Source organism: Saccopteryx bilineata, chromosome 4 (assembly GCF_036850765.1).
Source record: "Saccopteryx bilineata isolate mSacBil1 chromosome 4, mSacBil1_pri_phased_curated, whole genome shotgun sequence".
Classification (NCBI taxonomy): domain Eukaryota; kingdom Metazoa; phylum Chordata; class Mammalia; order Chiroptera; family Emballonuridae; genus Saccopteryx; species Saccopteryx bilineata.
The window spans coordinates 199,038,330-199,064,790 of record NC_089493.1 but is presented as its reverse complement, the minus strand read 5'-3'; the positions used below and the strand labels follow the sequence as shown (position 1 = coordinate 199,064,790).

The 26,461-nt window shown below is 61.7% G+C and overlaps 3 protein-coding genes across 10 annotated transcripts in view; 1 reads left to right on the top strand and 2 right to left on the bottom strand.

Annotated features, from left to right (window-relative positions):
• Nucleotides 1-2,071: 2,071 nt before the first annotated feature.
• On the bottom strand, nucleotides 2,072-8,972 carry COX19 (cytochrome c oxidase assembly factor COX19). The gene is made up of 3 exons (XM_066273562.1): nucleotides 8,751-8,972; nucleotides 8,328-8,439; nucleotides 2,072-4,349 (listed from the first exon to the last, which is right to left on the bottom strand). The coding sequence occupies exons 1-3, from the start codon at nucleotides 8,830-8,832 to the stop codon at nucleotides 4,274-4,276; spliced, it is 270 nt and encodes an 89-aa protein (XP_066129659.1). The 5' UTR covers nucleotides 8,833-8,972; the 3' UTR covers nucleotides 2,072-4,273.
• A 4-nt stretch (nucleotides 8,973-8,976) lies between these two features.
• On the top strand, nucleotides 8,977-21,078 carry CYP2W1 (cytochrome P450 family 2 subfamily W member 1). 6 transcript variants are annotated; one of them, XM_066273557.1, is made up of 9 exons: nucleotides 8,977-9,275; nucleotides 15,013-15,175; nucleotides 15,371-15,520; nucleotides 15,590-15,747; nucleotides 17,291-17,464; nucleotides 17,714-17,852; nucleotides 17,946-18,130; nucleotides 18,454-18,595; nucleotides 18,815-21,078. In XM_066273557.1, the coding sequence occupies exons 2-9, from the start codon at nucleotides 15,049-15,051 to the stop codon at nucleotides 19,048-19,050; spliced, it is 1,311 nt and encodes a 436-aa protein (XP_066129654.1). In that variant the 5' UTR covers nucleotides 8,977-9,275; nucleotides 15,013-15,048; the 3' UTR covers nucleotides 19,051-21,078. The 6 variants fall into 6 exon arrangements, with proteins under 6 accessions (XP_066129654.1, XP_066129652.1, XP_066129651.1 ...); XM_066273555.1 differs by lacking the exon at nucleotides 8,977-9,275 and adding an exon at nucleotides 13,708-13,909 and having other exon boundaries at nucleotides 15,438-15,520; nucleotides 15,661-15,747; XM_066273554.1 differs by lacking the exon at nucleotides 8,977-9,275 and adding an exon at nucleotides 13,708-13,909 and having other exon boundaries at nucleotides 15,395-15,520.
• Nucleotides 21,079-21,216: 138 nt separating this feature from the next.
• C4H7orf50 (chromosome 4 C7orf50 homolog) overlaps nucleotides 21,217-26,461 on the bottom strand; it is a 97,069-nt gene continuing 91,824 nt past the window's right edge. For 2 of the 3 annotated variants that reach the window (XM_066273559.1, XM_066273560.1), the window contains 2 exons: nucleotides 25,704-25,785; nucleotides 21,217-22,010 (listed from right to left, as the gene is read on the bottom strand). In XM_066273559.1, coding sequence (XP_066129656.1) covers nucleotides 21,822-22,010; nucleotides 25,704-25,785 — 271 coding nt within the window. In that variant the 3' untranslated portion in view covers nucleotides 21,217-21,821. Of the gene's footprint in view, nucleotides 22,011-23,857; nucleotides 23,959-25,703; nucleotides 25,786-26,461 lie in introns of those variants that run through there. The other variant, XM_066273561.1, reaches the window with a different exon arrangement.

Genomic DNA, 26,461 nt, shown 5'->3' with positions numbered 1-26,461 from the left:
CGAGGCTGGGTCCTAACAGGAGTAGCTCTGACCTGGTACACGCACTCTCAGATCTGTCTCCGTCCCTCTACATGTGCCTGTATGTGTGTACGGGTGTATGGGTGTGTGTGTGTGTGTGTGTGTATTTCTGTCTCCATCTCTGTCTCCCTGCGTCTCCGTGGGAACCTGAGCGTGGTGGCCGGGTGCAGAGCCCTGCGCTCCTGAGGCTGCTGCACTGCAGATCTCCCATGGAGGGAGCCTGGCGCCACTCTGTCAGCCCCAGCTGCTGGCATCCTCCCAGCTCAGGTGACGAAGGCTCAGCCCCCTCCTGGCAAGAACCTGGCTGAGCGCAGCCAATCCCACGGCTGAGAATGGTCACAGAAACATGCTGTTGTATAAGGTTAGTTTGGGGTGGCTTGTGGCCAGTGAGGGCAGACCGGCACAGGGTGGTCTCGGGAATCCCGGACCCACGGTCACCACGTGTCGCAAGGAAGTCTGGACCCCAGGCACTAGGAGGCCCCGGCTCAGTGTGAGCCCCTCCCACTCCCCCGTAGACTCTTGTCGTCACTCACTGCAGTCTCCTGGGGACCCCAGCTGCAGTTCTGCCCTTTGCAGCCTCTGCCCCGGGGCACTCGGTCTGCAGGTGTGGGCGGTGAACCCCTGACCGCCCGGCAGCAGGCCCCCTGACCCGTGCTGACGTGAACGCGGTATTGGCCCACGGGAAGGGAGCAGCAGGCGTTGACGAGCCTCAGCCGGGGAACCCCTGGCGTGTCAGGAGGATCCGTTGTCTTAGGGATGCACAGCCCTGGTCCCATCTTCAGGTCCCAGGTCCCGGAGTGCAAGGGCCGAGTGCCTGGTGACACACACCCCCCTCCGGGTAACCCTCCTCAGGAGCGGCGGTGCCACCGCTGTCCAGCAGGGGCCGCCACACCACCACATTCTGACCCCCAGGCGCAGGGGGTCAAGGCGCACACGGGAACCGAAAGGGGTTTTCTGAGTGCCCGGCCCCCCCTCCCCGATTTCTGGGCAGAACAGCCCCATCCCAACAGCGGCCCCCAGCCCAGCGCGCTCAGGATGTGAGGGCAGCAGGCGTGGGGGTGTCCCGGCCCACCCCCAGTCCACCCAGGGACAGGGGTCCTCGTATCACCGCCAGCCTGGGACAGGAGCTGCTGGCCCAAACCCTGAGAGCCTGAGGTTCCGGTGGGACTTGCGAACAGCGGGGCTCTTCTGTCCTGCGTCCCCACAGCCCCCTCTCCAGGGCGTCCACAGGGGAAGGAGCCCTGGCCAGGGGCTCACACCCAGGCACAACAGGGGACACAGCACCACTGGGTCCATGAACTGTGTGCATGAGCACGTGCTTACGAGGGGACAGCAGGGCCCCTTAGAAGCTGCCACCTGGAGCATGCCCTCTGCCTGGGGACAGCTCTGTCTTCCCGCTGAGTTCAGGTCTGCTGCTGTCCACTGTGGGTCAGGCCTCCCTAGGTGCTGGCCCAGGTCCCAGCCCAGTGGTGCCTGCCGCTCTGGTTAAGAATTCTCACAACTTTGGTGGCTCAGACATGAGTGAGACCCACCTGCAGGTGGCTGGGGGTGGTGACCATTCTGCTGGCTCCTCCCCAAGTCCAGGGTCTGGAGGGACCTCGAGCATTCCTGGTGAAGCTCATGGCGTGGGCCAGGCCCGAGCACAGACCCACCCCTCAGCAAGAGCACCCGGCTCAGCAGAAGGTGCTCTAATCTCTCTTGAAACACCCCTGCCTTCTCATCTGTAAGTAGCTCACCTCGCTCCATCTTCTCCCAGCACCAGGTGGGTGGGCCAGCATAAAGCACGTGATGCGCTTTGGACAGAAATCCTCTGTGGGAGGCCACGGAGGTGACCACGCCCCCGGAGTCCTCCAGGGGAGACGAGCTGACCGCCAGGGCCCTGCCCCAAGGAGCCCCTCGGCCAGCCCCATGCTCTGCAGATGCCGGCAAGGGCCACCATGCATTCCAACACATGACCCAGGAAAAACAAACCAGGCTGCATTTATAGACGACATAAAATTACAACCACAGGCACATACATCATTTATAGGTCATATAAAATCACACAACGAACTCCTTTAAACTAATGAGTTTATTACTCCTATAAAAACGAGACATGCTTGTTCTAAACGAGTCATAGAGAAAAACGTGAGGAAGAAAGCCACGTGAACTCAGCGGTGCTGCTGCCTGGACAGGTGCCGCGAACCTCGGCGCGCAGGACTCCAGATGGGTCTCCTGTCCACACCAACTCAGGCACCGTCGAGGTGGACACTCTACAGGACCAGCGGCCACGTCCTGCCCGCAGTGGTGGGCTCTAGCTTCCTGATCCTCTGATCCTTTGACTGAAAGAGCAGCCCTATCCTCTGTCATCTGCCAACAAAGCAAGTGCCTGCCACAGACCCCAGAAGAGCGTGAGAAACGCCACCCATGACCGGGACCCGGTGGCCAGCAGCGTCACAGGGCCCTTGTAAGAGGGAGGCCTCGTAACAGGAGGGCCAGAGTCAGAAGCAGAGGTCAGGGAGGAGGAGGAACAATCCCACAGGCCTCAGCACGTGGGCACCTAGATGCTGGGAAAGCCAGGGGGCTACCCGAGTCCCCCGAAGACACGTGGCCCCTATAGGAGCATTTCAGACTTGGGACTCCAGACTGTAATACATTTGTGCTGTTTAAGCCACTGAGTTCACGGTGACTGGTGAGCACAGGACGCCCCAAGGAGGGGAGAGTGCTGCTTGCTCCTGAAGGCTGGCACGCGGCCAGCAGAGGGGAGGGGACACACAGGCCTGACCATGGCAGCCTGGCTTCTCTCCTGCCTCGGGACACGTGGGAAGTGTCCTAGAAATCTGGGTGCCCTGGTCCTCTAGTCTAGGCCAGCATTCCGTCCAGAGGGCGCTCCGCCCACCACCCTCGACTCCACCAACCATGGCTACCGCAGTGTTTGTCTGCAGTGACCCGTCCCCCTCAGTCCTTCCGTGTTGGTCACAGTAAGCAGGAGCTGTCCCCTGCACTGCTGACATACTCATCCGATCATTCGTGTCGGTAGGGACTCCTGGGTCGTGACTGACTCTGAGGGCTGTAACCCACGAGGCTTTAGGCTGCTGCTCAAACCATCTCAGATTTCTCCTTTGGGGGTGCTCCTGGAACAAAGCCCCCTCCATTTCCTCAGCAGCTCCTGACTTTCTGACAGGGGACAGCCTGCACTCACCCTGGACATTCTGGCCCTGGAGCCGCCCTCCTGCAAGGAGCCCTCTCCCTGCATGGCAGCCGGTGCTGGAACCCGGGGTCTGGGCGCCGGGTGTGCCCACCGCTGGGTCTCGCTGCTTCAGGCCCTCAGTGCTCAGAGCTGGAACGTCTGCACGGAGGCATGCACACACACGCACACCTGTGCACACCTAGCTGGTGCCGCGTGTCACCCGCTCACACCCCCAGCTTTTTGATGTGAGAGAACAGCTGCAGAGCTGCCCTTCGCGTGGAAAACAAACTGAGTGGGGCTCAAACTCCTGTCTCTCCTCGCTGGCTTTCGTCCCGGCCCCCTTCCCAACCTCCTGCCTCCCACCCCCTCGGTGCGGTCCGAGTGCACGTCTGTGACACGGACTGGCGCTCCAGTTGGGGTCCGGCACGCCCCGGCTTATTTTTCGAGCGTGTGAAACATAAATACGGTTCAGTGTCAGGACTGAACTGTTGGTTGGGGACCATTCTCCTTAGTTTCTGCTTTGTCCTTCCTGAGTCTCCTTTTGTATCAACACACAGACGTTTCTAGAGTTTTCTATATCTCTTTCTAACATACTAAAGATACTCTTGCATTTTGCTTTTCCACTTATTTAAAAAAAACAACCAAAAAGCCATTTTGCTAGGGAACAGCTTTCTGAAGTTCACAAACACACAGGACATCAGTATCAAGACATTCAGTGTCACAGGACATTCAGTGTCACAGGACAGAGCCACCATTGCACAGGAGGCCCGAGAGTCCGCTCGCTGACGAAACCCTGTCGGGTCATCCTGGGCCCCCCCAGGGACCCCATCACAAATGTGGATTAAAGACGGAACTTAACACTCTCGGGGGAAAGGAGAAGCTACAGGAAAAACACTTCCCCAAAAACGTCAGGGAGGTGGGCTCAGAGGATGAGCCCCCTTCCAGCTGTGAGCCAAGCCCATCCAGGTGTTTCAGGGCATCCAGACGCCCCTTTCTCAGTCACGCCCCCTAGAAGTGACCGTCAGGGTGAAGGTCGGTGCCACGGCTCCATCCCAGACGCCCAGCCCGACGGTCTCCCATGAAAACTTAGCGTCTGTCTGCTTTTCCAGCCATCAAATCTGCAAACCCCAGCTTTTCCAGCGGTTCCTGTGCCATCAGTTGCCTGAAAGACAGACGGACAGTTGTCAAGGTGATGGTGGAGAGTGAGGAGCACCGTCCTGCCCTGAGTGGCAGTGCTGGACCCAGGTCCCCCAGCCTCCCACAGCTTCTGTGCCGGTCGCCCGGTGCCTGCCGGGCCTGAGCCCCTTCTGCCCCCGGCTCACACTCCCGGGAAAGAGCTGGGGCCGAGTTCTGTATTGTTTCAGCTTCCAGAGGGCCCCTGCCACCTTCTATACATGCGGGTACCCCACCGCATGCTGGCTACGGTCATCACCACCCCACCTTCCAGCAGAGAGCGTGCACCCCCACAACCCCGCGGATGAGCTGCCCGGGGGCACGCTGGGCACCTAAGAACACCTGTGGGGCTCAGACAGCCACGATCCTGAAGGTTCTGAGGGCCGGGCAAGCTGGCCACACTTCTGTGGGGACACGAAGCTCGTGTTCCCCAAGCTTCCCCAGTTCTCAGCAGGCCATCCCCATTTGGAAAACTAACTGGAATCACTCCCTACAGCCGGGAAGTTTGGGACTTGCTTTCAAAGGGTTATGCAGAAGAAAGAACAAGTGGAAGGAGGAGAGGGGGTGAGAGAAAAACGAAGAAATGTGGGCAATTAGTGACACCAGGGGACAAGAGCAGGGACTCACTGGACTGTGCCGGACAATCTCCATTACAAAAAGCCAGAATCGCCTGACCGGGCGGTTGCCCAGTGGATAGAGCATAGGTCTGGGATGTGGAGGACCCAGGTTCGAGACCCCGAGGTCGCCAGCTTGAGCGCGGGCTCATCTGATTTGAGCAAAAAGCTCACCAGCTTGGACCCAAGGTCGCTGGCTCAAGCAAGGGGTCACTCTGTCTGCTGTAGCCCCACGGTCAGGGTACATATGAGAAAGCAATCAATGAACAACTAAGGTGTTGCAACAAAAAACTGATGATTGATGCTTCTCATCTCTCTCTGTTCCCGTCTTTCTGTCCCTATCTATCCCTCTCTCTCATTCTCTCTCTGTCGCTATTAAAAAAGCCAGAATCAGCCCTGGCCGGTTGGCTCAGCGGTAGAGCGTCGGCCTAGCGTGTGGAGGACCCGGGTTCGATTTCGGCCAGGGCACACAGGAGAAGCGCCCATTTGCTTCTCCACCCCTCCGCCGCGCTTTTCTCTCTGTCTCTCTCCTCCCCTCCCGCAGCCGAGGCTCCATTGGAGCAAAGATGGCCCGGGCGCTGGGGATGGCTCTGTGGCTTCTGCCTCAGGCGCTAGAGTGGCTCTGGTCGCAACATGGCGACGCCCAGGATGGGCAGAGCATCGCCCCCTGGTGGGCAGAGCGTTGCCCCTGGTGGGCGTGCCGGGTGGATCCCGGTCGGGCGCATGCGGGAGTCTGTCTGACTGTCTCTCCCTGTTTCCAGCTTCAGAAAAATGAAAAAAAAATATTAAAAAAAAAAAAAAAAGCCAGAATCTGTTTAAAAGTAAAAAGTCAGAAAGTGATGGACAAGTGGACGGGGTGCCTGGGCAGTGGCTCCCTATGCTCCTCGAGGCCTGCACCCCTGGGTCTCTATCTTTGCACCAGGAGCAGGGGTCTGGCCAGAAGGCTCCATATTCTCAGTCTCACAGCCTGTGGGTGCCATGCAGACCCAGAGCTGGAGCAGGCACCGCCCTCAGGCCACCAGCAATCGGCAGGGAAGGCAGCGCATGTGCAACAAAAACCAAACAGCAGCCCAGCCGGCATGAGGCCTCCAGCACCCACTTTACATAATCTCAGGAGATGGAGGATCCTCTCCTGTCGGGGAAATTAGAGCATGTAGAGTGGCCGTCCGGAAGACATGGCTGCCAGTTTGACCCTCCAGTTGGACCTGGGCAGTTGGAGGCTCCCCACCGGTCCTCTGTGCTTGCAATACCTGCTCTGTTTGTCTCTCCCACACTAGAACCTGACTCCCATCAGGCCTCATCAAAACCTGGCAGATCCTGGCAGTTGGGTGTGGAAAACTCTTGTCCTTCACCACCAGCCTGGGAGGTAAGTTCCTTGCTTACCACCTGCCACCTACCAAGGTGGACCTGTCTGCCTGGTCTTCAGCTGGTTTCAGATTACATCTGGGAAGCTCCCCAGAAAGGCCTCGCCCAGCAGGAAGTTTCATGGGGAGGTGGCGAGGGGCCCACAGCTGGGAAACAAGGTGGGGTGGCAGGGAGGCAGAGCACAGGACTTAAAGGGCAGAGGTCAGCCTCAACAGCAAATGCCTGCAGGCGGGCAGGTGCAAAGCCATGGTGGGCTGAGGCTGAGACAGCAGGTGCATGTGTCCTCCCAGCAACAACCTCCTCCCGTATGGCCTCTGAACTCTGGTGCTGGCAGAGAGAAAAGCCAATTGAGGACCCCAAGGCCCGTATACAGGACCTGGCGGTGAGCACCCGCATGTAGCAGTAAAAGCACATCACAGGCTCTGAGCAGCAGGCCAGCGAAACCCCCTCAGGAAAATGTATGTCCCAAGAACAGCAAAGCCCGGTCAGCACAGTTTAGCCTGGTAGAGCAGTGGACTCACAAGACACTCAAGGCAGGCACAGTGACAGTCTCATGCCTTGGTAAAGAAGGCACCTGGCCAGCAGTTCTGAAAACTGTGGTCTGACACTTCACTGTGGTCAGCAGAGCAACTCGGAAGGTGGAACAGGGGCCCCACGTGAGGACCACGCTGCAAATGGCCGCACCCTCAAAATCCCAAATGTCCCCGGACGCCCTGAACACACGACGTATTTTTGCCTTGAGAGAAACGCCATCACGGCACCTGTCCTGGGAAAGTGGACATGGGGCGCCGCATGGGTTGGTTTACGTCCCCCCTCGCTGACAAGGCTGTCTGAAGGCCGGATCTCTCAGGGAGCAGATGACTGCCCACTCCCACTGCAAAACAGTAGTTACAGCTTTCCCCATTCATGGGTCAGGACGGCTCTCATTTTAAATACAATCTCCATGGAACACAAGACACGTGTTGTGTTTAAGTGAGTTCAGCTGAATTGTGGCGAAGTCAGGAAGAGTCACGCACCTTTCATGGTTTCTTAAGTAACCCATTGTCTTCCCGTCACATTCCAAACGACAAAACTGACACAGTGCCTATCTGTGCGGTCTGCGAAGGGGACGGGAAGCCACTGCACCCACAACCTTTCCACCTTTTGGCTCCGTCAGCACTTTTATGATTCTGACACCTAATGACAGCACCCACCCAAGTCTGCAAAGAGACTACAGGGAAGAATGCAGCCCCACGTAACGCGACCCCGCTGGGAAAGGCTCCCTTTTCACAGGCTGCGGGTCTCAGGGCTGGGCGGAGGGGGAGCGGCGCTGGAGGGGGCGGGGCGGAAGAAGCTGGAGCCGAGGAGGGGGCGGAGCCGGAGAAGACGGCACCGAGGAGGGGGCGGAGCCTGGGGTAGCGGCGCACGAGGAGGGGGCGGAGCCGGCGAATACCTGAGCAGAGGAGGGGGAGGAGCCGGAGGAGAAGCCGGGTCCGAGGAGGGGGCGGAGCCGGAGGGAGCGGAGCTGAGAAGGGGCGGGCCCGGAGAAGCTGGAGCAGAGGAGGGGGAGGAGCCGGAGGAGAAGCCGGGTCCGAGGAGGGGGCGGAGCCGGAGGGAGCGGAGCTGAGAAGGGGCGGGTCCGGAGAAGCTGGAGCAGAGGAGGGGGAGGAGTCGGAGAAGCAGGGTCCGAGAAGGGGCGGGGGCGGGTCCGGAGGGAGCGGAGCTGAGAAGGGGAGGGTCCGGAGAAGCTGGGTGGGTCCGAGGGGGCGGAGCTGGGAAGGGGCGGGTCCGGAGAAGCTGGGTGGGTCCGAGGGAGCGGAGCTGAGAAGGGGCGGGTCCGGAGAAGCTGGGTGGGTCCGAGGGGGCGGAGCTGGGAAGGGGCGGGTCCGGAGGAGCCGGGTCCGAGGAAGGGGCGGGGTCGAAGAAGCAGGGTCCAAGGAGGGGGCGGGGCCGAGGGGCGGCGCTGGGAAGGGGCGGAGCCGAGGGGCGGCGCTGGCAGCTGTACTTGCCTTTCCATTCTACATTCTAAATATTCTTTTGATTCACTTCTGCACAAGCCGTTTTCAAAATTATTGTCACGGAGACACTTCATGAATTTCTCCTTGAAGCCTTTGCATTCACCTGGGAAAGAGAAAACAGCATTTCGTCTCTGAAGCGCACACCGGACGCGCTCACACAGCCGCCGGCCGGCGCACCGCTTCGCCGTCGGGAGCACGAGGACCACCCGTCGCGCGGCCCGGGCTGTGCTTGGAGACGTCCTCCGAAAAATGCTGCGGACAAAAGTAACCGAACTTCTTCCGAAACCTTGACTTCCACGGGCTTATGCTTAGCAAACCGCAGACTTCAAAACCAGAGAAGAGACTTAGGCATTTGACGTCTCGCGAGACGCGCGACGAGGCACCTCTCACGGTCCGAGACCTCCCGCCGCTCACCAAAGTGGTCCAGCGGGAAGCTGCCCTTGTCCGGGGGCCGCGGCTGGAAGCTCTTGGTCCCGAAGTTCATGGCCGTCGACATGATGGTGGCACCCGAGTCTCGGAGAGCGACGCTCGCACTACGCAGGCCAGCCGGCCGAGCGCCGAGCAGACCCCGAGCGAGCGCCGAGCACGTCGAGCGGTCCCGGCAGCCAGGCCACGCCCCTGGCTCGTGGGCCACGCCCTCTCACCCCGGCGCAGTCTCGTCCTTCAACTGGCTCTGAAAGGCCCTGACCCCGCGTGGGATCCGGCTTGCTCCGTCAGGCCTCCTCCTGTCCCAGCCCCTCTGACCCTCACAGCAACCCAGGGGCAGTGAAACGGAAGTTCAGAGGGGTTCAGCAACTTGCCCAAGGACACACAGCTTCAATCCACACAAGCTGCAGGGCAGGCGCCGGCACATCTTGGCTGTGCGCGTGCGCCGTGGTGGAGAGACTCTCTGCGTCCAAGTGTCAAGGGCGCCCAGCCTCTGATCTTGGCGCTCACCTGGTGAGAAACACAGTGAAGGAGGGAGTGTGTATGAGCTTCCTGGGGCGGCTCAGGACGACAGCAATTTAACCTCTCAGTCTGGAGGTCAGCAGTCCAAGATCAGGATGCCGGCAGGACTGGTCCCCTCTGTTCGTGGTCTCTCCCCTCTTTTCTGGTGGCTTGCAGGCAATCTTTGGCGCTCCTTGGATTGTGACCCATCATCACCTGCTTCTCCCTGGGGGCGTGTCTGTGTCCAGATTTCTCCACCGGTCCGGGGTCAGGGCCCACCCTGATAACCTCACCTTAGCTGCTTGCTTCTGCCATGACCCTGTCTCTAAGGCCCTGGCATTCATTCCTTGTTGTGTGTGGCAACAATGACAACAGTGAGACCCCAGCTCTCCCCTGAGGCCCAAACCCTGGGCACCCCCACTCTGTGCCTCCACTTTTCATCTAGACCAGGGGTCTCAAACTCAACTCAGCATATGGGCCGCAGAGCAAGATCACAGCCGTTCGGCGGGCTGCACTAGGTCTACAAAAGGCAACTGTTACGCAACACTTTTCTCACTGCAGTTGAAAACAAAAAAAAATCAGTACAGCAAGCACAATCGTACATGCAGTTTACTCAGTGTCACAAAACGACCAGAAACTGTAGTTCGCATCACAACTGCTGTTAACTAAGCTAATATCTAGCTAGGATGCTAGAGAAATGAAAAATACAAGTAGGCCCCTAGGCTTACTTAATTTTATCCAAAATATTTTGAACTTCGTGGATTAGTCTGCAGGCCGCGAGTTTGAGACCCCTGATCTAGACGATGGGGAGTTGGGTCACCGCCTCCTGACACAGGCCAACGCCTACAGTTCTGCTGGGTACTCTGTTCACAGCCCGTCCACCTGGTGACCATTCACTGAGCACCAGTGTGTGCCGGGCCATGCAATAAGCACCAGTTGGTCCCCTCGGACATCCTTACGGGTCACCCCGCACCTCCGCTCCCCCTCAGGTCGGGAGGGGGAGTCAGCTCCAGACACTGAGGGACTCCTGGAGAGGTGCCAGCCAACCAGCCAGAGCAGCCTCACATGGGTGTCCCCCAACTCCAGGACGCTCCCCCCACCTCACAGGGTCCCCTCTGCAGTGACCACCGTGCCCGAGGCTGTACCCGTTCTGTGTCCGGGGCCAGCACAGAGCAGGCACCCAGGGTTGGTTCCACAGGGACAGCTCCGGGCTGCTGGGAACACACTGCAGTCATCTGGGCCTTGATCGGCCTGGGGCTCTGGGCCCACTTAAAACTACGGAAGAAAAACTGCACCTTGTTCTTGTCACATAAACAACTGTTTTACACGGCTGGAGCCAGGGCCACACACGGTTATTCACTAATAGTTTCCAGGGCTGTGAACAATCGTGGCTTTATTACCCAGCAGGTAGCACTCTGACACTTGACTACACGGAACCACACAGCAGCAAAAGGGGCCGCCCCTCCCCGCAGGGTGCCCACAGCCTCTGACCTCGTGGCCCCAGGGATTATTGACCTCAAGGTGACAGCCAGCTTTTATTGACTCCTCCACACCTGGAAAATGATTATTGCTTTCTCAGGTGTTCAGCTGTGGGAGGGGTGGGGTATTTTTAGCTGCACAGATAGGAAAAGCGGAGAAGGAACTAATGTTTTTAGAAGCCCATCCTGTGTGCTAGGCTGTTTCACATGGCACCTGGGGCCAAACACAGTGCCTGGCACGCGGTAGGTATTCGGCTGATATTCCTAGAAGAATGAACCCAGTCGGTCCCTATCACTGTCCTCACATCACACATCGAAGCACAGAGAGGTCTCACTCCTGCCGAGGGAGGAGCCAGCGTATGGTTACTTACCAAACTGGAGGTGGTGGGCAGTGATCACTGGCTTTGCTCATGAATTTGCAATGTAGGCAGGTCTTGGGAAGACAGCCCACCCAGCTTTAAGATAGGGCACACCCATGACCTTGGCCGGAGGAAATGCAGGAGCAGAAGACAGGTGGGGGCACTCAGAGCTGGGGACCAAGAGGTGGAGGTTTCTCCTGACAACCTTCATACGTGGCTTGGCTCTGGGTGGGTCAGCGGGGGAACCGCGACCTCGCCCCATCATGGTGGGGATGTCTAAGGGCATCTAACAAGCAGCAGTCCCTTGGCCCAGAGATCCCATTTCTAGAGATTTTTTGTGTAGCAACCTTTGCAACTGTGAACACAGGAATTGGCACACAGGTACTTTGAGCAGCATGCTCCTGACAGCCCCAGGCAGGCAGCAGTTACAGAGTAGCAGGGTCCTGTCTGATCCCGGCAGGGGGAGGGAGGGATGTTGGGCAGAGGAACTTGGATTGATGGATTGATCACCATCCTGATCGTGGGGAAGGTGCTGTTCACCTCCCTCATCCCACAGAATATTCTAGACCCTTGACTCTCCCACACCCACTTCCCTTGGCCTGGGATCTGGGCTGACTCCCGTGAGGGGACACAGCCGCATGACTCCAAGTCTTATGGGTCATAGGTTGTGGCCTCTGCCTCTTGAATCCTTGCTCACGGAGCAGGGGTCAAAGTGGTCAATACCAGGGTCGTGCCCCAATCCGCCTCACCTGTGGGTACCCCCCCAGCACCTCTCAGCTGAGCCACTGCTTCCTCCTCTGTGACACAAGGGCCACCCTGCTAGGCTGTCAGGAGCTAAAGGGTCCTGCAGGTAAAACACCTGTCCAAGCTTGGCTCCGTCGGCAAAGGCAGAAACTGGCCCAGCTGGATGGTTCCGGAAGGCCTGCTATCTGCACAGGTGCCCCTTGCTGGGAACGGTGCCTGCTCCTAGGGGTGGGTGCTATGCCAAGACCTGGACCTGGAGCCCAGCACACCCTGCAGGTACCCAGGATTCGCCTACCTGAAGGAGGAGACTGTGCAGGACAGAGCCCCCCGCCCCAGGACCTGGAGCTTCCTGCCTGCTGTGTCCACCCATTGCAGTGCGCCCCAGGCACATTCTGGGCTCGGGCTCCACCTGCCCAGCAACACCCCAACACCTGTCCTGGCCCCCCGCTTATCACACTTCCAGGCTTTGCACAGGCTGCTGTCTCTGGGAGACCTCTGTGACTCAGCTGGGAGGCTGGGCCTCTAAGGACCCTTGGCCTTCTTGACTCCTGGTGTCCCCACTGTACCCGAAGGGTTTTCGGGGTTACAAAGTCACTGCTCTATCAGCTCCTCCCACTGAGCTGTGTGGGCCCTTTTAGGGCCCCTGCACCCCCAGTTTCTGTAGCCCTATCTCCTGGCTGAGGCTAGCACACACAGGTGCTCCATAAATGCTTGCCACATTCAGTGAACTTTCCTGGGCAGACCGGACCCCCAGCCTGCATGCTCTTGGTACCCTGCACTCAGCCCGAATGACTCAAAGACCCAACAGTCAGAGAGCCACCCTCTCCCCCTACACCTCACAGCTGTGCAATAGTACAGGCTACGTGCGAGGGAGTGAGCACCCAGCACTGGAAGGGTGCAAATCAAGGCAGGGTGTGGGTGGCTCTGGGGTTGGTGCAGGGGCACGGATGGCACCCTGGGGGGACAGGCCCCACAGTGAGGGGACGGGGTTGCAGAGCCTCGTGTCGGGGCAGGTGGCTTGGAGCAGGCCCAGCCACTTCTGGTGCCAACAGCTTCACGCCCCTCCCAGCTCACTTCCAAAGTGGTGTCTTCTCCCCTCCCAACCGGGCCACCAAGGGTTAGAGGACAAGAGTGTGGCACAGACAGAGGGCTCGTAAACCCGGCCACCTGTCACCCAGGGTCGGGCCTCAGCCCCACCCTGGCTGCAGTGTGGGGCCCTCTGGCGGGCCAGCCCCACCCAGTCCTGGCACAGGCTGGTGCCTCCTGCCCCAGGTGACAAAGCCACCCAGGAACAGACTATCACTCGGCGTGAGCTCACCTCAGAGCCTTGGTGGGTGGGCACTGCTGGCGACCTCTGAAGACCCTGGGAGTTGAGGGCATCTGCTGTGCAGACCCTCAAGGGTCTCCGCACCGAGCTCTCCGCACCTGGCACCCTGCCCCCGGCCCATCAGAGGAGCTGGGTGGGCACAGGTGGCGACTTTGTACCCATACCTGTGGGGCCCCATAGAAGGAGGTCAGCGCATGAGGGGGCAGAGCTGAGCCCTAAGCCCTGGAGTGTCAGCTCTGATGGGAGACAGAGGCAGAGAGGGCTGAGACTGGCCAGGAGGGGCAGACAGGCCACGGCGGCTTGTCCCTTCCAGCAGCATGATGAGATGCCTCAAGCACGGGGCTGGCACATCTGCCCCCCTAGACAGCACCCGGTCCCTGCACAGGCTCGACCCCACATCCCACACACGCCTGTTGCTTTAAGCCGCCTGGCTGTCCCCTGCAAACTGCTTGTTCCACATTCTCGGGGTGGTGGGGTGGGTGGGGTGCCGGCACGCCCTCCCGGAGGCCTATAAGGCACAGGGCGGGACGGTGGGCCCAGGGAGGGAGCTGGGGCCCCACTGCTGCCGTCCTCATGGCCCCACTGCTGCTCCTGGGGCTCCTGGCGCTGCTGGGACTCTGGGTGCTGCTCCGCGCCCGCGCCCCAGCCCCAGGCTGGCCCCCTGGGCCGCGCCCGCTGCCCCTCATCGGGAACCTGCACTTGCTGCGGGTGTCCCAGCAGGAGCGCTCACTGATGGAGGTAAGAGGGGCAGGCCGTCCTGCAAGCGGCCCTTGTGCCATCGCCCACCCCCCCACATCTGGGGAAGCACAGCCCCAGTTTTCTGGGACCCCTGTGGGTAGGAAGGTTCACGGTCCAGTCAGGCACTGGCCTGGCATGGGACACAAGGGGCCCAAGCGCCCACCTCCCTTGGGGAGGAGAGAGACACCCCACCGCACATGAAGAAGATGGGCCGTATCCAAGGAGCACAGAGCCAGGGCGGCTCCCTGGAAGAGGCAGAGGTGAAGAGACCCTGAAGGGCCAGGTTCCGGGCATCGAAGGGGAGGGCACAGGTGCTCCAGGGCACAGCACAGTGCAGCAGCAGCAGCAGCAGGACAGCACGCACAGGACCTGTCCACCCCCCCGAGAGGGGCAGCTGGGGTGCCTGCAGGGGTGTGTGTGTGGGCGGGGGCTGCTGATGGCCCACAGAGTGGCCAGGACTGAAGCAGCCGCTCACCAGGCTGCAGGCACCAGGGTTCTCAGTCCCGGAGATGGCCACTCAACCTACGGCCACAGTGGGCAATGGACTGGAGCAGCTGGCTGAGGTCGGAGCCCTGGCACAGCAGTAGGGAGATGACAGCCCTCCTCACCTCGGGCAGGGATGCTGTGGTGACAGGAGGGGATGGGGACGGGCACACACGGAGACCCCCAAGGCCAGCACTTGCTGGCACTGTCATTCTGGGCCCTCAGGCTGGCCAGGGGAGGTCAGAGTGAGACAGACTGGGCTTGCGAGGCATGAGGCCTGGAGATCACTCCTGTGCAGACCCGAGCTCTGGCAGTGGCTGCCCCAGTACACGGCCCTCCCACTCTGTGGCCCCCTGGAGTGTTTTCTCTGAAAAATAGAGCCCATGACAGCCACACCCAGCCCAGAGGCAGTGCCCCACTGGGAGGGCGGGCTCTGTAGGGGCCTACTGGACACTGCTTCCGCCTGCCTGACTGCCCGCTGGTTTCCACAGGCCCTGCCTGGGCCCCCACCCTGCACGGCATGACCTGAGGGGCTGGACTGGGGGGGGCCCTGGGTGATCCCTGAGGGGCTGGACTGGGGGGGGCCCTGGGTGATCCCTGACTACCCCCCCCCCCGCCAGCTCTCAGAACAGTACGGGCCAGTGTTCACTGTCCACATGGGACTCCAGAAGACAGTGGTGCTGACCGGCTATGAGGCAGTGAGGGAGGCCCTGGTGGGCACAGGGCAGCGGCTGGCTGATCGGCCCCCCATCGCCATCTTCCAGCTCATCCAGGGAGGCATGGGTAGGTTTTTGGCGGGGGCCCCACCAGGTGGGGAGGGGCAGTCACCAGCTCTGCTCTTGGGGAGAAGGAAGGTGTCCATGTGGCTGGTGGTGGTGGTGGTGGTGGGGTGCCCAGGGGACCACAGCACAGCAGGAGGGCATGGGGCCAGTCTCCTGGGACCGAGGTGAGCAGCCCTCCTCACCCTGTCGGCCACAGGCATCTTCTTCTCCTCGGGGGCAGGCTGGAAGAGGGCCCGCCAGTTCACCGTGCGCACCCTCCACAGCCTGGGGGCAGGCAGGGAGCCCATGGCCAACAAAACCCTGCAGGAGCTCAGGTGCCTGGTGGACCAGCTGGAGCAGCACAGAGGTGAGTGGGGGCCAGGGCTGCCCCGTTCCTGGGGGCCCCTCCCCGCTGAGGCCTGTCTCCTCCCTCCAGGCCAGCCCTTCCCCCTGGCCCTGCTCGGCTGGGCTCCCTCCAACCTCACGTTCACGCTCCTCTTCGGCCAGCGGTTTGACTACGGGGACCCTGTGTTTGTGTCCCTGCTGGGCCTCATTGATGAGGTCATGGTCCTCCTGGGGACTCCCGGCCTGCAGGTGAGAGGTCCCTGCTGCCCAGCCTGAGACAGGTGGGGGGGAGGTCTCAGTGGGTCCCAGCTGGGAGAAGTGAGCTCCGGCTTACCAAGCTGGCACAGGACCCATGCAGGTCCTGTGTCCACATCACCAGGCCCTTGAGGAACCTGGGAAGTGAGGGAGTCTGGGGCAGGGGTCCTCCTCCACCCCACACCCTCCCATCAGCTCAGAGTGGGGGAGAGGGGCCAGGATCTGAGTATGGAATGCCTCCAGGCCCTCCCCCCACCAGCCCTCCCAGGCCCAGGGGTCCTTTATAGTCAGAGGAATCACAAAGGTCCTGATTCTCATGTTTGCAAACGTCAGTACCATTTCCCACTGTACCTCACGTGAGCTCATGTCTGTGTGTGCATGTGCTTACAGTGGGGTCACAGCTCACAGGTCCCTCCCATCCTCACCCCTCCAACGTAAGTCACAGCTGCCATTCCTGGAGTGTGGCTGAGCCCTAATTCTGGACAGGGGAGCGGGTGGAGGAGCCTCCGTGTCTCCTGGGCAGGTGGAGTTGGTCCCCTTGGAAGGCCAGGCTGACCCTGTCCCACCGGGGAGTCTCAGAAGGGTGGGGGCTGGCAGCTCCCAGGGCAGCAAAATGTTCTACGCGGCCTTCTGTCCCTGTGCCGGCTCCTCACCGCCAAGGTGCCCCATAGGGTGCTCCCAGGGATCAATCACGTCCCTGGGACACAGCTGTGCAGGTATAGCCAGCATCTCCTGAGCACTGACTGCGTGCCAGCCCTGCTGGCCCACTCTCAGAAGTGGGCAAATTCTTTTTTTTTGTTTGTTTTTTTCTTTTTCTTTTTTGTTTTTTTCTGAAGCTGGAAACGGGGAGAGACAGTCAGACAGACTCCCGCATGCGCCCGACCGGGATCCACCCGGCATGCCCACCAGGGGGCGATGCTCTGCCCCTCCGGGGCGTCGCTCCGCTGTGACCAGAGCCACTCTAGTGCCTGGGGCAGAGGCCAAGGAGCCATCCCCAGCGCCCGGGCTATCTTTGCTCCAATGGAGCCTTGGCTGCGGGAGGGGAAGAGAGAGACAGAGAGGAAGGAGGGGGGTGGGGGGCGGAGAAGCAAATGGGCGCTTCTCCTATGTGCCCTGGCCAGTAATCGAACCCTGGTCCCCCGCATGCCAGGCCGACGCTCTACCGCTGAGCCAACCGGCCAGGGCCAAATTCTTTTTTTTTAACGGCTGCAGCACTCAGTTATTCCAGCTGCAGCAACCCTCCCCCATCTCCCAGCTTCGGTGGGTGGAGAGCAGGGCCTGCTGTGACCTGCAAGAAACTCCGGGTGTGTCACCTGTCCCCAGGCCCCTCCTTCCTGCCCTCAGTCTGAGGGTTTCCTCTGAGCCCTGGGTGGCTGGTCCCACGTGGTAGAGCTGTGGGGCCTCATGCCTGGTGCCCTCTTGTGGCTGCAGGTGGCACTCGTGCCAGCCTGACAAGCAAACAAACATCCTGGAGACTGGACCCACCCCTTTGCCAGGTGGGGTTGTAGGGCCTGACCTCCTCCTCCCTGCCCCCCAGCTGTTCAACATCTACCCCCGGCTCGGGGCCCTCCTCCAGCTGCACCAGCCTGTCCTGAGGAAGATCGAGGAGGTGCGAGCCATCCTGAGGACCCTACTGGAGGCACGGCGGCCCCCTGCCCCCGGGCCAGGCCCTGTGCGCAGCTACGTGGACGCCCTGCTCCAGCAAGGGCAGGTGTGGGCGAGACCCACCCCCTAAGAGGTCTGGGGGCCCCGCTGCAGGACAAATCCCTCTAGTCTCCTCACTTGTAAAGTGGGGCTTCATGTTGCCTGCCTCAGGCCAGAACACAGCTGGGGCTCGGTGGACCCTGGCTCTGCCCTTTCCGCCGAGTCTGTCTTCTACCCCTTGTCTTGGGTCCAGGGCTGGCGGGGGACCCCACGGGGCACAGCCTCCCACTGAGCCCTGCCCCCCCTGCCTCTGCAGGGGGGAGACCCTGACGGCTTGTTTGGCGAGGACAACGTGGTGGCCTGTGTGCTGGACATGGTCATGGCTGGCACGGAGACCACCTCCGCCACCCTGCAGTGGGCCGCCCTCCTGATGGGCAGGCACCCGCACGTCCAGGGTGAGTGTGCAGCTGTGCCGCTCGCGTTCCACACCCAGTGGGGGGGTGGAGGCTCCTGGGGACGCTGGCTGGTGCCCACCCTCCTGCCCACAGGCCAGGTGCAGGAGGAGCTGGACCGTGTGCTGGGGCCCGGGCGGCCACCCCGGCCAGAGGACCAGCGGTCACTGCCCTACACCAACGCCGTGCTGCACGAGGTGCAGAGGTTCATCACCCTCCTGCCCCACATGCCCCGCTGCACAGCGGCCGACACCCGGCTGGGCGGCTATCTGCTCCCCAAGGTGGGATGGTCAGGTCTCGCCCCAGCCCTGGACCCTCACTTGCTCTTTCCTCTCGCTTGGGGGAGGGGGACCCTGGCATCCTGGTGCCAGGGCTCACATGGGGATGCAGGAGGGGGTGTTGGAGTAGACCTGAGTCCTTGCTGTGTGGCCCGAGGGTCACCTGTGCATCGGGGATCCGTCTGGGAGGTCTCCACCAGGCAGGGCCAAGAGGGTGTCCACCCACCTTCCTGTCCTCCTCGGGGACCCTCTCTGTGCTCTCACCTGGGGCCTGCCCAGGTGGACAGGGTGCCCCAGCTGAGCCCACCTGCTGCCCCCCCCCCCAGGGCACGCCTGTGGTCCCCCTGCTGAGCTCTGTGCTCCTGGACAAGACGCAGTGGGAGACCCCCCACCAGTTCAACCCAGGACACTTCCTGGATGCCCAGGGGCACTTCGTGAAGCGGGAGGCCTTCCTGCCTTTCTCTGCAGGTATGGCGGCCCTCACTGGGGTCTCACCCCCCTCTGGTGGCTTGCTCGCCAGGGACCTCGGGAGCTCAGGCTCACCGGCCTGCAGGGACCTCCCAGCTCCCACCTCCGCTGCTGCCTGCTTGGAGCTGACGCCGTCCCGGTCACTCCAGGCCTTGCTCTCAAGTTGCCCTCCCTCGCTCTTGCCGGGCACACAACCCGCCCGGCCTTGGTTTCCCACAGGCCGCCGTGTCTGCGTTGGGGAGAGCCTGGCCAGGATGGAGCTGTTCCTGCTGTTCGCCGGCCTCCTCTACCGGTTCCGTCTGCTGCCCCCGCCTGGCCTCAGCCCTGGTGGGCTGGACACTAGGCCAGCCCCTGCCTTCACCATGCGGCCACCGGCCCAAGTCCTGTGTGCAGTACCCAGGCCCCGGACCCTGGCTTGCAGCCTGAAGACAGATGGTCCCTCACCAGGCCCCTAGCCCGTTCCAGGGACAAGTGTGACTGTGGACCTGTGGGGGCAGGCCCTCCTCCAGGCCCCGGCACCCCAGTACTCGACCCCTCCCCTCTTCCCCCCAGGGCAGCCAAGGCCCCCACTCTCTTCATCTGCCCCTCCTACCCCCAGCCCCTGGGTTTCAGCTGCTGCCTGCATCTGCACCAGGACGCCCACCAGCCCCGTCCGGGTCCCCCATGGCCCACTGGTGCCGGCAACCTCTCCTCCTTGAAGTGTCTGATCCGCAGAACTCACCCCCCCCACCCCGGGCCCCACTGGCCCGGCTCTGTGCCCTCTCCCCTCACCTCCCCTCATGAAGGGGCCGTCGAGGCACAGGGACCTCCAAGCGGGGCTGCCAGGGCCCCCAGCGTGGCAGCACCAAAGTGCCACCTCAGGCGCAGAACAGTTTAATAGAACAGCGAGCAGCTGCTGGGCTTCATCTCACCACCGAGACCTGGGATGCAGGCCGTCCACCGGCCAGACGTGACTCGGCCACCCACCAACCCTCGGAACAGCATGCGGTCTGGCCCCGACCAGGCGCACCACAACGGCCCCCCTAGACTGTGGGTCAGGAGGAGCCAGAAGTGGTGGACGCAGGACTGAGACGGTGGGCAGACAGGCTCTCCGGGCGTCTGTGCTCACACCCCTTCCTCCTCCAGGTCTGGAGGGGACGGCCTTCGAGGCTGGGGGGTGGCTCCAGTCCTGGCCCAGCCACACTGCAGGTGCCTCCTGAGCCCACAAACACCGTAACCACACCCCCCGACTGGGAACAAACCCCCCAGGGCCTGATGCAGCGGCTGTCTTGGTTCCAAAGCCCCTCCAGTTCTCTGCCTGGCGTGGATGTGCACGTGTGACCATGTGTGAGCAGGTGTGCATGTTGTGAGTGTGTGTCATCAGGACTTCAGCTGCACCAGTGGGCAGGGGAGGCTCCTCCCAAGTTGCATCACAGCACCATGGGGGTGCTGGCGAGACCTGGATGTCGGAGGGAGGGGTGCTGTGATCCTCAGAGACGAGGGCTCTGGGTTGCAGGTGAGTAGAAGTCCAAGACCCCAGGTAGTCAGCGAGGAACCTGCCCAGACCCCTTTGGACGTTGGGCCCCGCCTGGGCTGGGGTCACGCCTCCTCAGGGTCCCTCCTACCCTCATCTCTCAGACACGCCCTCAGCACAGTGTTTCAGGGCAACCGAGGCTGGAGCACAGGGGCCTGCAGGGCTCGAGCCAAGACTGGGACCCTGCTCTGCGCAGTACCCGAGGCCTCGGCTGGGAGGCCTGTCCCAGCTCAGAACATCCGCAGGGAGGCCCGACTGTCCTCTGGAATAAACAATGTATGCACAGGCCTGTCATACTGTTGCCAACAATGTGACCAGTTCACATCATGCAGTCTGTGTTCTGCGACCCACTGCACCCCAACAGTGTGGCTCACAGACCTGACAGGTGAGCAACACTTGGTGGGGATAGGTCCCCTCTGCTCCACTCTGTCACCTGGGGTGCTTGAGACTGGGGCCGCAGCCATCTGGGGCTCACCACCACCCGAGCACCCACACGTGACATCCCCACATGGCCATGACCCCACGTGACCTCTACACATGACCTCCCCACGCAGCCGTGACTCAAAGGCGACTGTTCTGAGCACCAGGTGGCAGCGGTGTCCTCTGCCCTCCCCTCAGAAGTCACAGGGCCCCATTTCTGCCTCCTCCCATGCCAACAGCTGACCATGTTAAACGGGGGGGGTGCAAAGACCTGGTGAACAAGTGTTACAATGACCACGTGTCCACCACCCACACTCCCAACCCTCCACGGGTCCTGAGGGCCTGCTGCATGGAGGCCGGCCCTGCTGCCTGTGGCTTCATCCACTCGCCCCGAGTGTAGCCCCTAGCACTCAGCGCTGAGTCCCACGGGTCCGACATGTGCGCTGCTCTGAGAACAGGAGAGCAGGTCCTGTCTCTGTGCAGACAGATGGCAGGTGTGACCCAGAGGGGCTGTGGGAGGGGCTGTGCGTGGCCAGTGCCTCCACCTGCAGAGTGAGGGTCAGCTGACAGCTCTCCTGTGTCCTGGGAGGCCACAGCCACAGATGGCCTCATGGCCTGCACACTGTCCCAGGCAGGAAGAGCTCTCCCCACCCACAAGTGAGGGTGACGAGCCCCACAGGACAAGAGACACGCTGGCACAGGCCGCTTTATTAAAATGTAACCAGTTTTCCCTGCAGCCAGGTGGTGAAGCGTGGCTTGGCCTGAGGAGGGAGGTGAGAGGTGGACAGCCACAGCTGGGAGGCTCGGTGAGGGCAGGCTGGTGGCCAGGAAACATGTGGCCTGCACGGGAGGAGCCCCCAGACCACCGTGCAGGACCCAAACCTGGGGTGTCCCCCGCAGCCTAACACAGATGGACCACAGCTGGTGGGGAGCAGTCTCCTGCTAATCTCTGAGATCCCCTGGTAGGAAAACAGACATTCCCCTCCCCAGCAACTCCCCAGGCAGGGCCCGAAGGCAGCTGGAGCCAGCACTGGCATCTCCAGGCTATCTGAGTGACCGCGGCCGCTGTATAGGGGTTAGAACCCACCGTTGTCCGAGAGCAGCTCTGACCGAGGAGGGTCAGGGGAGAGAGGTGGTCCTCCCAGGGGCCTGGCGCCAGGAAGAACCGGACCCAGCACCTGGGAGCCCCGGGCTGCTGTAACTCTGCTGTCCTGAGTCGCCCCCCCACACCGGGAGGGGGCGGTCAGCGGCAGGAGCACCGTGGCCGGAGGGGGGCCCTTGCAGCCCTGGCCCCTAGGAGAGCAGCTGCAGCACCTGCCGGAGGCGCTGGGTCTTCTCCCGCAGGGGGCGGTCCAGGTGGCCGGCACCCGCCTTGTCCAGCTCCTGCATCAGAGCTTCAGCCTTCTGCACGGTCAGCTCGCGGGCCTGGCCTCTCATCCCCTCTAGGTAGGCCAGCAGGGTGGAGAAGTGCTCGTCAGGAACCTGGACGGGAGGGGACAAGCGCAGGTCAGCAGCCAGGTGGGGGGCATGGGGACGTGGACTCTGAGCAGTGGGGAGAGGAGGCGCTTGCGGTGTGCGCCCAGGGTCCTGGCCCTGCAGCCGGAGTCCCAGGCCCAGCCCACAGCCTCGGAAAAGAGCCCACGCCACACCTGCTCCCTGCTCCCGTCGCTCCGGGACAGGACAGGACAGTCCACTAGCCGGGGAGCAGTCCATTAGCCGGGGAGCAGTCCACCAGCCGGGGAGCAGTCCACTAGCCGGGGGGTAGTCCACCAGCTGGGGAGCAGTCCACCAGCCGGGGGGCAGTCCACCAGCCGGGGAGCAGTCCACTAGCCGGGGGGCAGTCCACCAGCCGGGGAGCAGTCCACCAGCCGGGGGGCAGTCCACTAGCCGGGGAGCAGTCCACTAGCCGGGGAGCAGTCCACCAGCCTGGGGCTGTGTCCTCCCAAATGTCAGGCTCCAGCTTGCCTTACAGAGCTGGAGCCACCCTGCTTCCAGGCCCCTGGGACGCCAGTAAATCAACGCTGCGTAGGAATGTTTAAGGAGACAGACGTGCGAGGTGAAGAACTGCACAGAAGAGATCAGTGCAGCCCTGGGGGCCGGAGATTAAGGACGCCGGCATAGCCGACCTGAGGACACGCTCACCCCAGCCCCGCCCCAGGCGCCCCCCAAACCCAGAGTGGCCGCAAGTGCACTTAGGACACAGTTAGTACCTCACACTCCTCGGTTTCAAAACCTACCACAAGGTTACAGCAATGAAGTCGTGTGGCATGAGCATAAGGACAAACAGACAGACAGACCAACAGGCTGAGGAACAGAACAGAGGGCCCAGGAACAAACCCTCCCGTCTACGGGCAGCTATTTCCCATGAGGTGCAAGGCCACTCGATGGGGAAAGCATCTGTCCAACAACTGACATCCACGTAGAAAAGCACGAAGCGCCTGACCAGGCGGTGGCGCAGTGGATAGAGCGTCGGACTGGGATGCGGAGGACCCAGGTTTGCGACCCCGAGGTCGCCAGCTTGAGCACGGGCTCATCTGGTTTGAGGAAAAGCCCACCAGCTTGAACCCAAGATCTCTGGCTCCAGCAAGGGTCACTCGGTCTGCTGAAGGCCCACGGTCAAGGCACATATGAGAAAGCAATCAATGGACAACTAAGGTGTTGCAAAGTGCAATGAAAAACTAATGATTAATGCTTCTCATCTCTCTCCCTTCCTGTCTGTCTGTCCCTGTCTATCCCTCTCTCTGACTCACTCTGTCTCTGTAAAAAAAAAAGAAAAAAAAGAAAAGCATGAAGCGGGACCCCTACCTCACACCGTATTGAAAACAAATTAACTCAAGTGTTAAAACTATAAAATTGTTAGAACATAGATGAAAAACATTTGTGAACTTGGGTGAGGTGAGGATTTCTTACATTCCACACCAAAAGCACAAGCAACTTAGAAAAGCCCCGATAAACTGGACTTCATCCAAATTAATAACTTAACATGATGCATGTTACAGTATATGAATGATATCTCAATTTTAAGAACTGAGCGGTTAGGTCTGTGGAACCCTAACCTGCTAGAATCAGCAGGTCAACCGTCCCTGGTTCCCAAACAGTGAGACAGAGGCAGGGGGTCAGGTCTGGGCCACGGGCAGCGAGGGAGGGGAGGGGTGTTTGAGAGTTTCTCTGCTGGAGGCCAGCCCCTCACGCCCAGTTCTATTTCACCTGAGCTCCCAGGGCAGAAAGGAAGGATGCATCGGCGTCTGCAGGGGCTAGAGAGGCACTGGAGAGGCCGTGCAGCCAGGGCTGCGAGACCCCTGCCCCCACCCTGTCCCGCGGGCACACACCTGGTCGCTGTCGTACATGTGCAGCAGGAGCCAGGTCTGCCGTGTCCCTGTCCCGTGAGCACACACCTGGTCGCTGTCGTACATGTGCAGCAGGAGCCAGGTCTGCCCTGTCCCCGTCCCGTGGGCACACACCTGGTCGCTGTCGTACATGTGCAGCAGGAGCCAGGTCTGCCCGTGTCCCCGTCCCGTGGGCACACACCTGGTCGCTGTCGTACATGTGCAGCAGGAGCCAGGTCTGCCCTGTCCCCGTCCCGTGGGCACACACCTGGTCGCTGTCGTACATGTGCAGCAGGAGCCAGGTCTGCCGTGTCCCCGTCCCGTGGGCACACACCTGGTCGCTGTCGTACATGTGCAGCAGGAGCCAGGTCTGCCGTGTCCCCGTCCCGTGAGCACACACCTGGTCGCTGTCATACATGTGCAGCAGGAGCCAGGTCTGCCGTGTCCCCGTCCCGTGGGCACACACCTGGTCGCTGTCGTACATGTGCAGCAGGAGCCAGGTCTGCCGTGTCCCCGTCCCGTGGGCACACACCTGGTCGCTGTCGTACATGTGCAGCAGGAGCCAGGTCTGCCCTGTCCCCGTCCCGTGGGCACACACCTGGTCGCTGTCGTACATGTGCAGCAGGAGCCAGGTCTCCTGTGTCCCGTGGGCACACACCTGGTCGCTGTCGTACATGTGCAGCAGGAGCCAGGTCTGCCCTGTCCCCGTCCCGTGGGCACACACCTGGTCGCTGTCATACATGTGCAGCAGGAGCCAGGTCTGCCGTGTCCCCGTCCCGTGAGCACACACCTGGTCGCTGTCGTACATGTGCAGCAGGAGCCAGGTCTCCCGTGTCCCGTGGGCACACACCTGGTCGCTGTCGTACATGTGCAGCAGGAGCCAGGTCTCCTGTGTCCCGTGGGCACACACCTGGTCGCTGTCGTACATGTGCAGCAGGAGCCAGGTCTGCCCTGTCCCCGTCCCGTGAGCACACACCTGGTCGCTGTCGTACATGTGCAGCAGGAGCCAGGTCTGCCCTGTCCCCGTCCCGTGGGCACACACCTGGTCGCTGTCATACATGTGCAGCAGGAGCCAGGTCTGCCCCCACCCCGTCCCGTGGGCACACACCTGGTCACTGTCATACATATGCAGCAGGAGCCAGGTCTGCCCTGTCCCCGTCCCGTGGGCACACACCTGGTCGCTGTCATACATGTGCAGCAAGAGCCAGGTCTGCCGTGTCCCCGTCCCGTGAGCACACACCTGGTCGCTGTCGTACATGTGCAGCAAGAGCCAGGTCTGCCCTGTCCCCGTCCCGTGGGCACACACCTGGTCGCTGTCGTACATGTGCAGCAGGAGCCAGGTCTGCCCTGTCCCCGTCCCGTGGGCACACACCTGGTCGCTGTCATACATGTGCAGCAAGAGCCAGGTCTGCCATGTCCCCGTCCCGTGAGCACACACCTGGTCGCTGTCGTACATGTGCAGCAAGAGCCAGGTCTGCCCTGTCCCCGTCCCGTGGGCACACACCTGGTCGCTGTCGTACATGTGCAGCAGGAGCCAGGTCTGCCCCCACCCCGTCCCGTGGGCACACACCTGGTCGCTGTCGTACATGTGCAGCAGGAGCCAGGTCTGCCCCCACCCCGTCCCGTGAGCACACACCTGGTCGCTGTCGTACATGTGCAGCCAGGGCCGCGAGACCCCTGCTCCCACCCCGTCCCGTGGGCACACACCTGGTCGCTGTCATACATGTGCAGCCAGGGCTGCGAGACCCCTGCTCCCACCCCGTCCCGTGGGCACACACCTGGTCGCTGTCGTACATGTGCAGCCAGGGCTGCGAGACCCCTGCTCCCACCCCGTCCCGCGGGCACACACCTGGTCACTGTCGTACATGTGCAGCAGGAGCCAGGTCTGCCGTGTCTTCTGAAATCTCCAGTTCTTGTGCTTTTGGGCCCAGCTGGGAAAGTGAGGACATGATGTGTCAGGCACCAGACGGGAGCAGGAGGGTCTGTCTGCACTGACTGACGTGGGGGGCCTCTCCTAGGCTGGGGGGCTGTCCAGGACCCTGGGTGTCCACAGGGGATACTGGGGGTCCCTCCCAGCCCGAGGCTGCAGACACGGAGCAGAGGGGCCAGGATGAAAGGGTTAGAAAGCTCAGGGCCACTTCCTATCAGCTTGATGATTTTGTGTGAACATCCTGAACTTTGTTAACTGTCACTCCTCTGGAAGAGTGCGCTGGGCGCTGTGGCAGAGATCGCCCCCTGCAGCAGGCATAACCTAGAGACCGGGAGCCGCCCGTGCAGGGTGATGAGATGCTGGGAGGGGCCACGTGTCTGGGCTGCTCAGATGCCCTGGCCTTGCTAACCCACCCCAAGGGGGGGCCCACACTGGAGGGGCTGAAGGGTGAGGAAGCAGGTACCCAGGTGCCAGTCTGGGGAGGAAAGGCCAGGCTGGGTGGTGCTCTGGCCGAGGCAGCGGGGCTGGCTCTCAGAGTTGAAGCCTGAACACAGGGACAGAGGCCCCTGAGGTGAAGGGGGGTCTGCGTGTCTGGGACTCGGGGGCGCGGATGGTCAAGGGGGACTGGTGCGGGGCGTGCGCCTGGGTGTCCAGCACTGTTCGAGCTGCAGACTCAC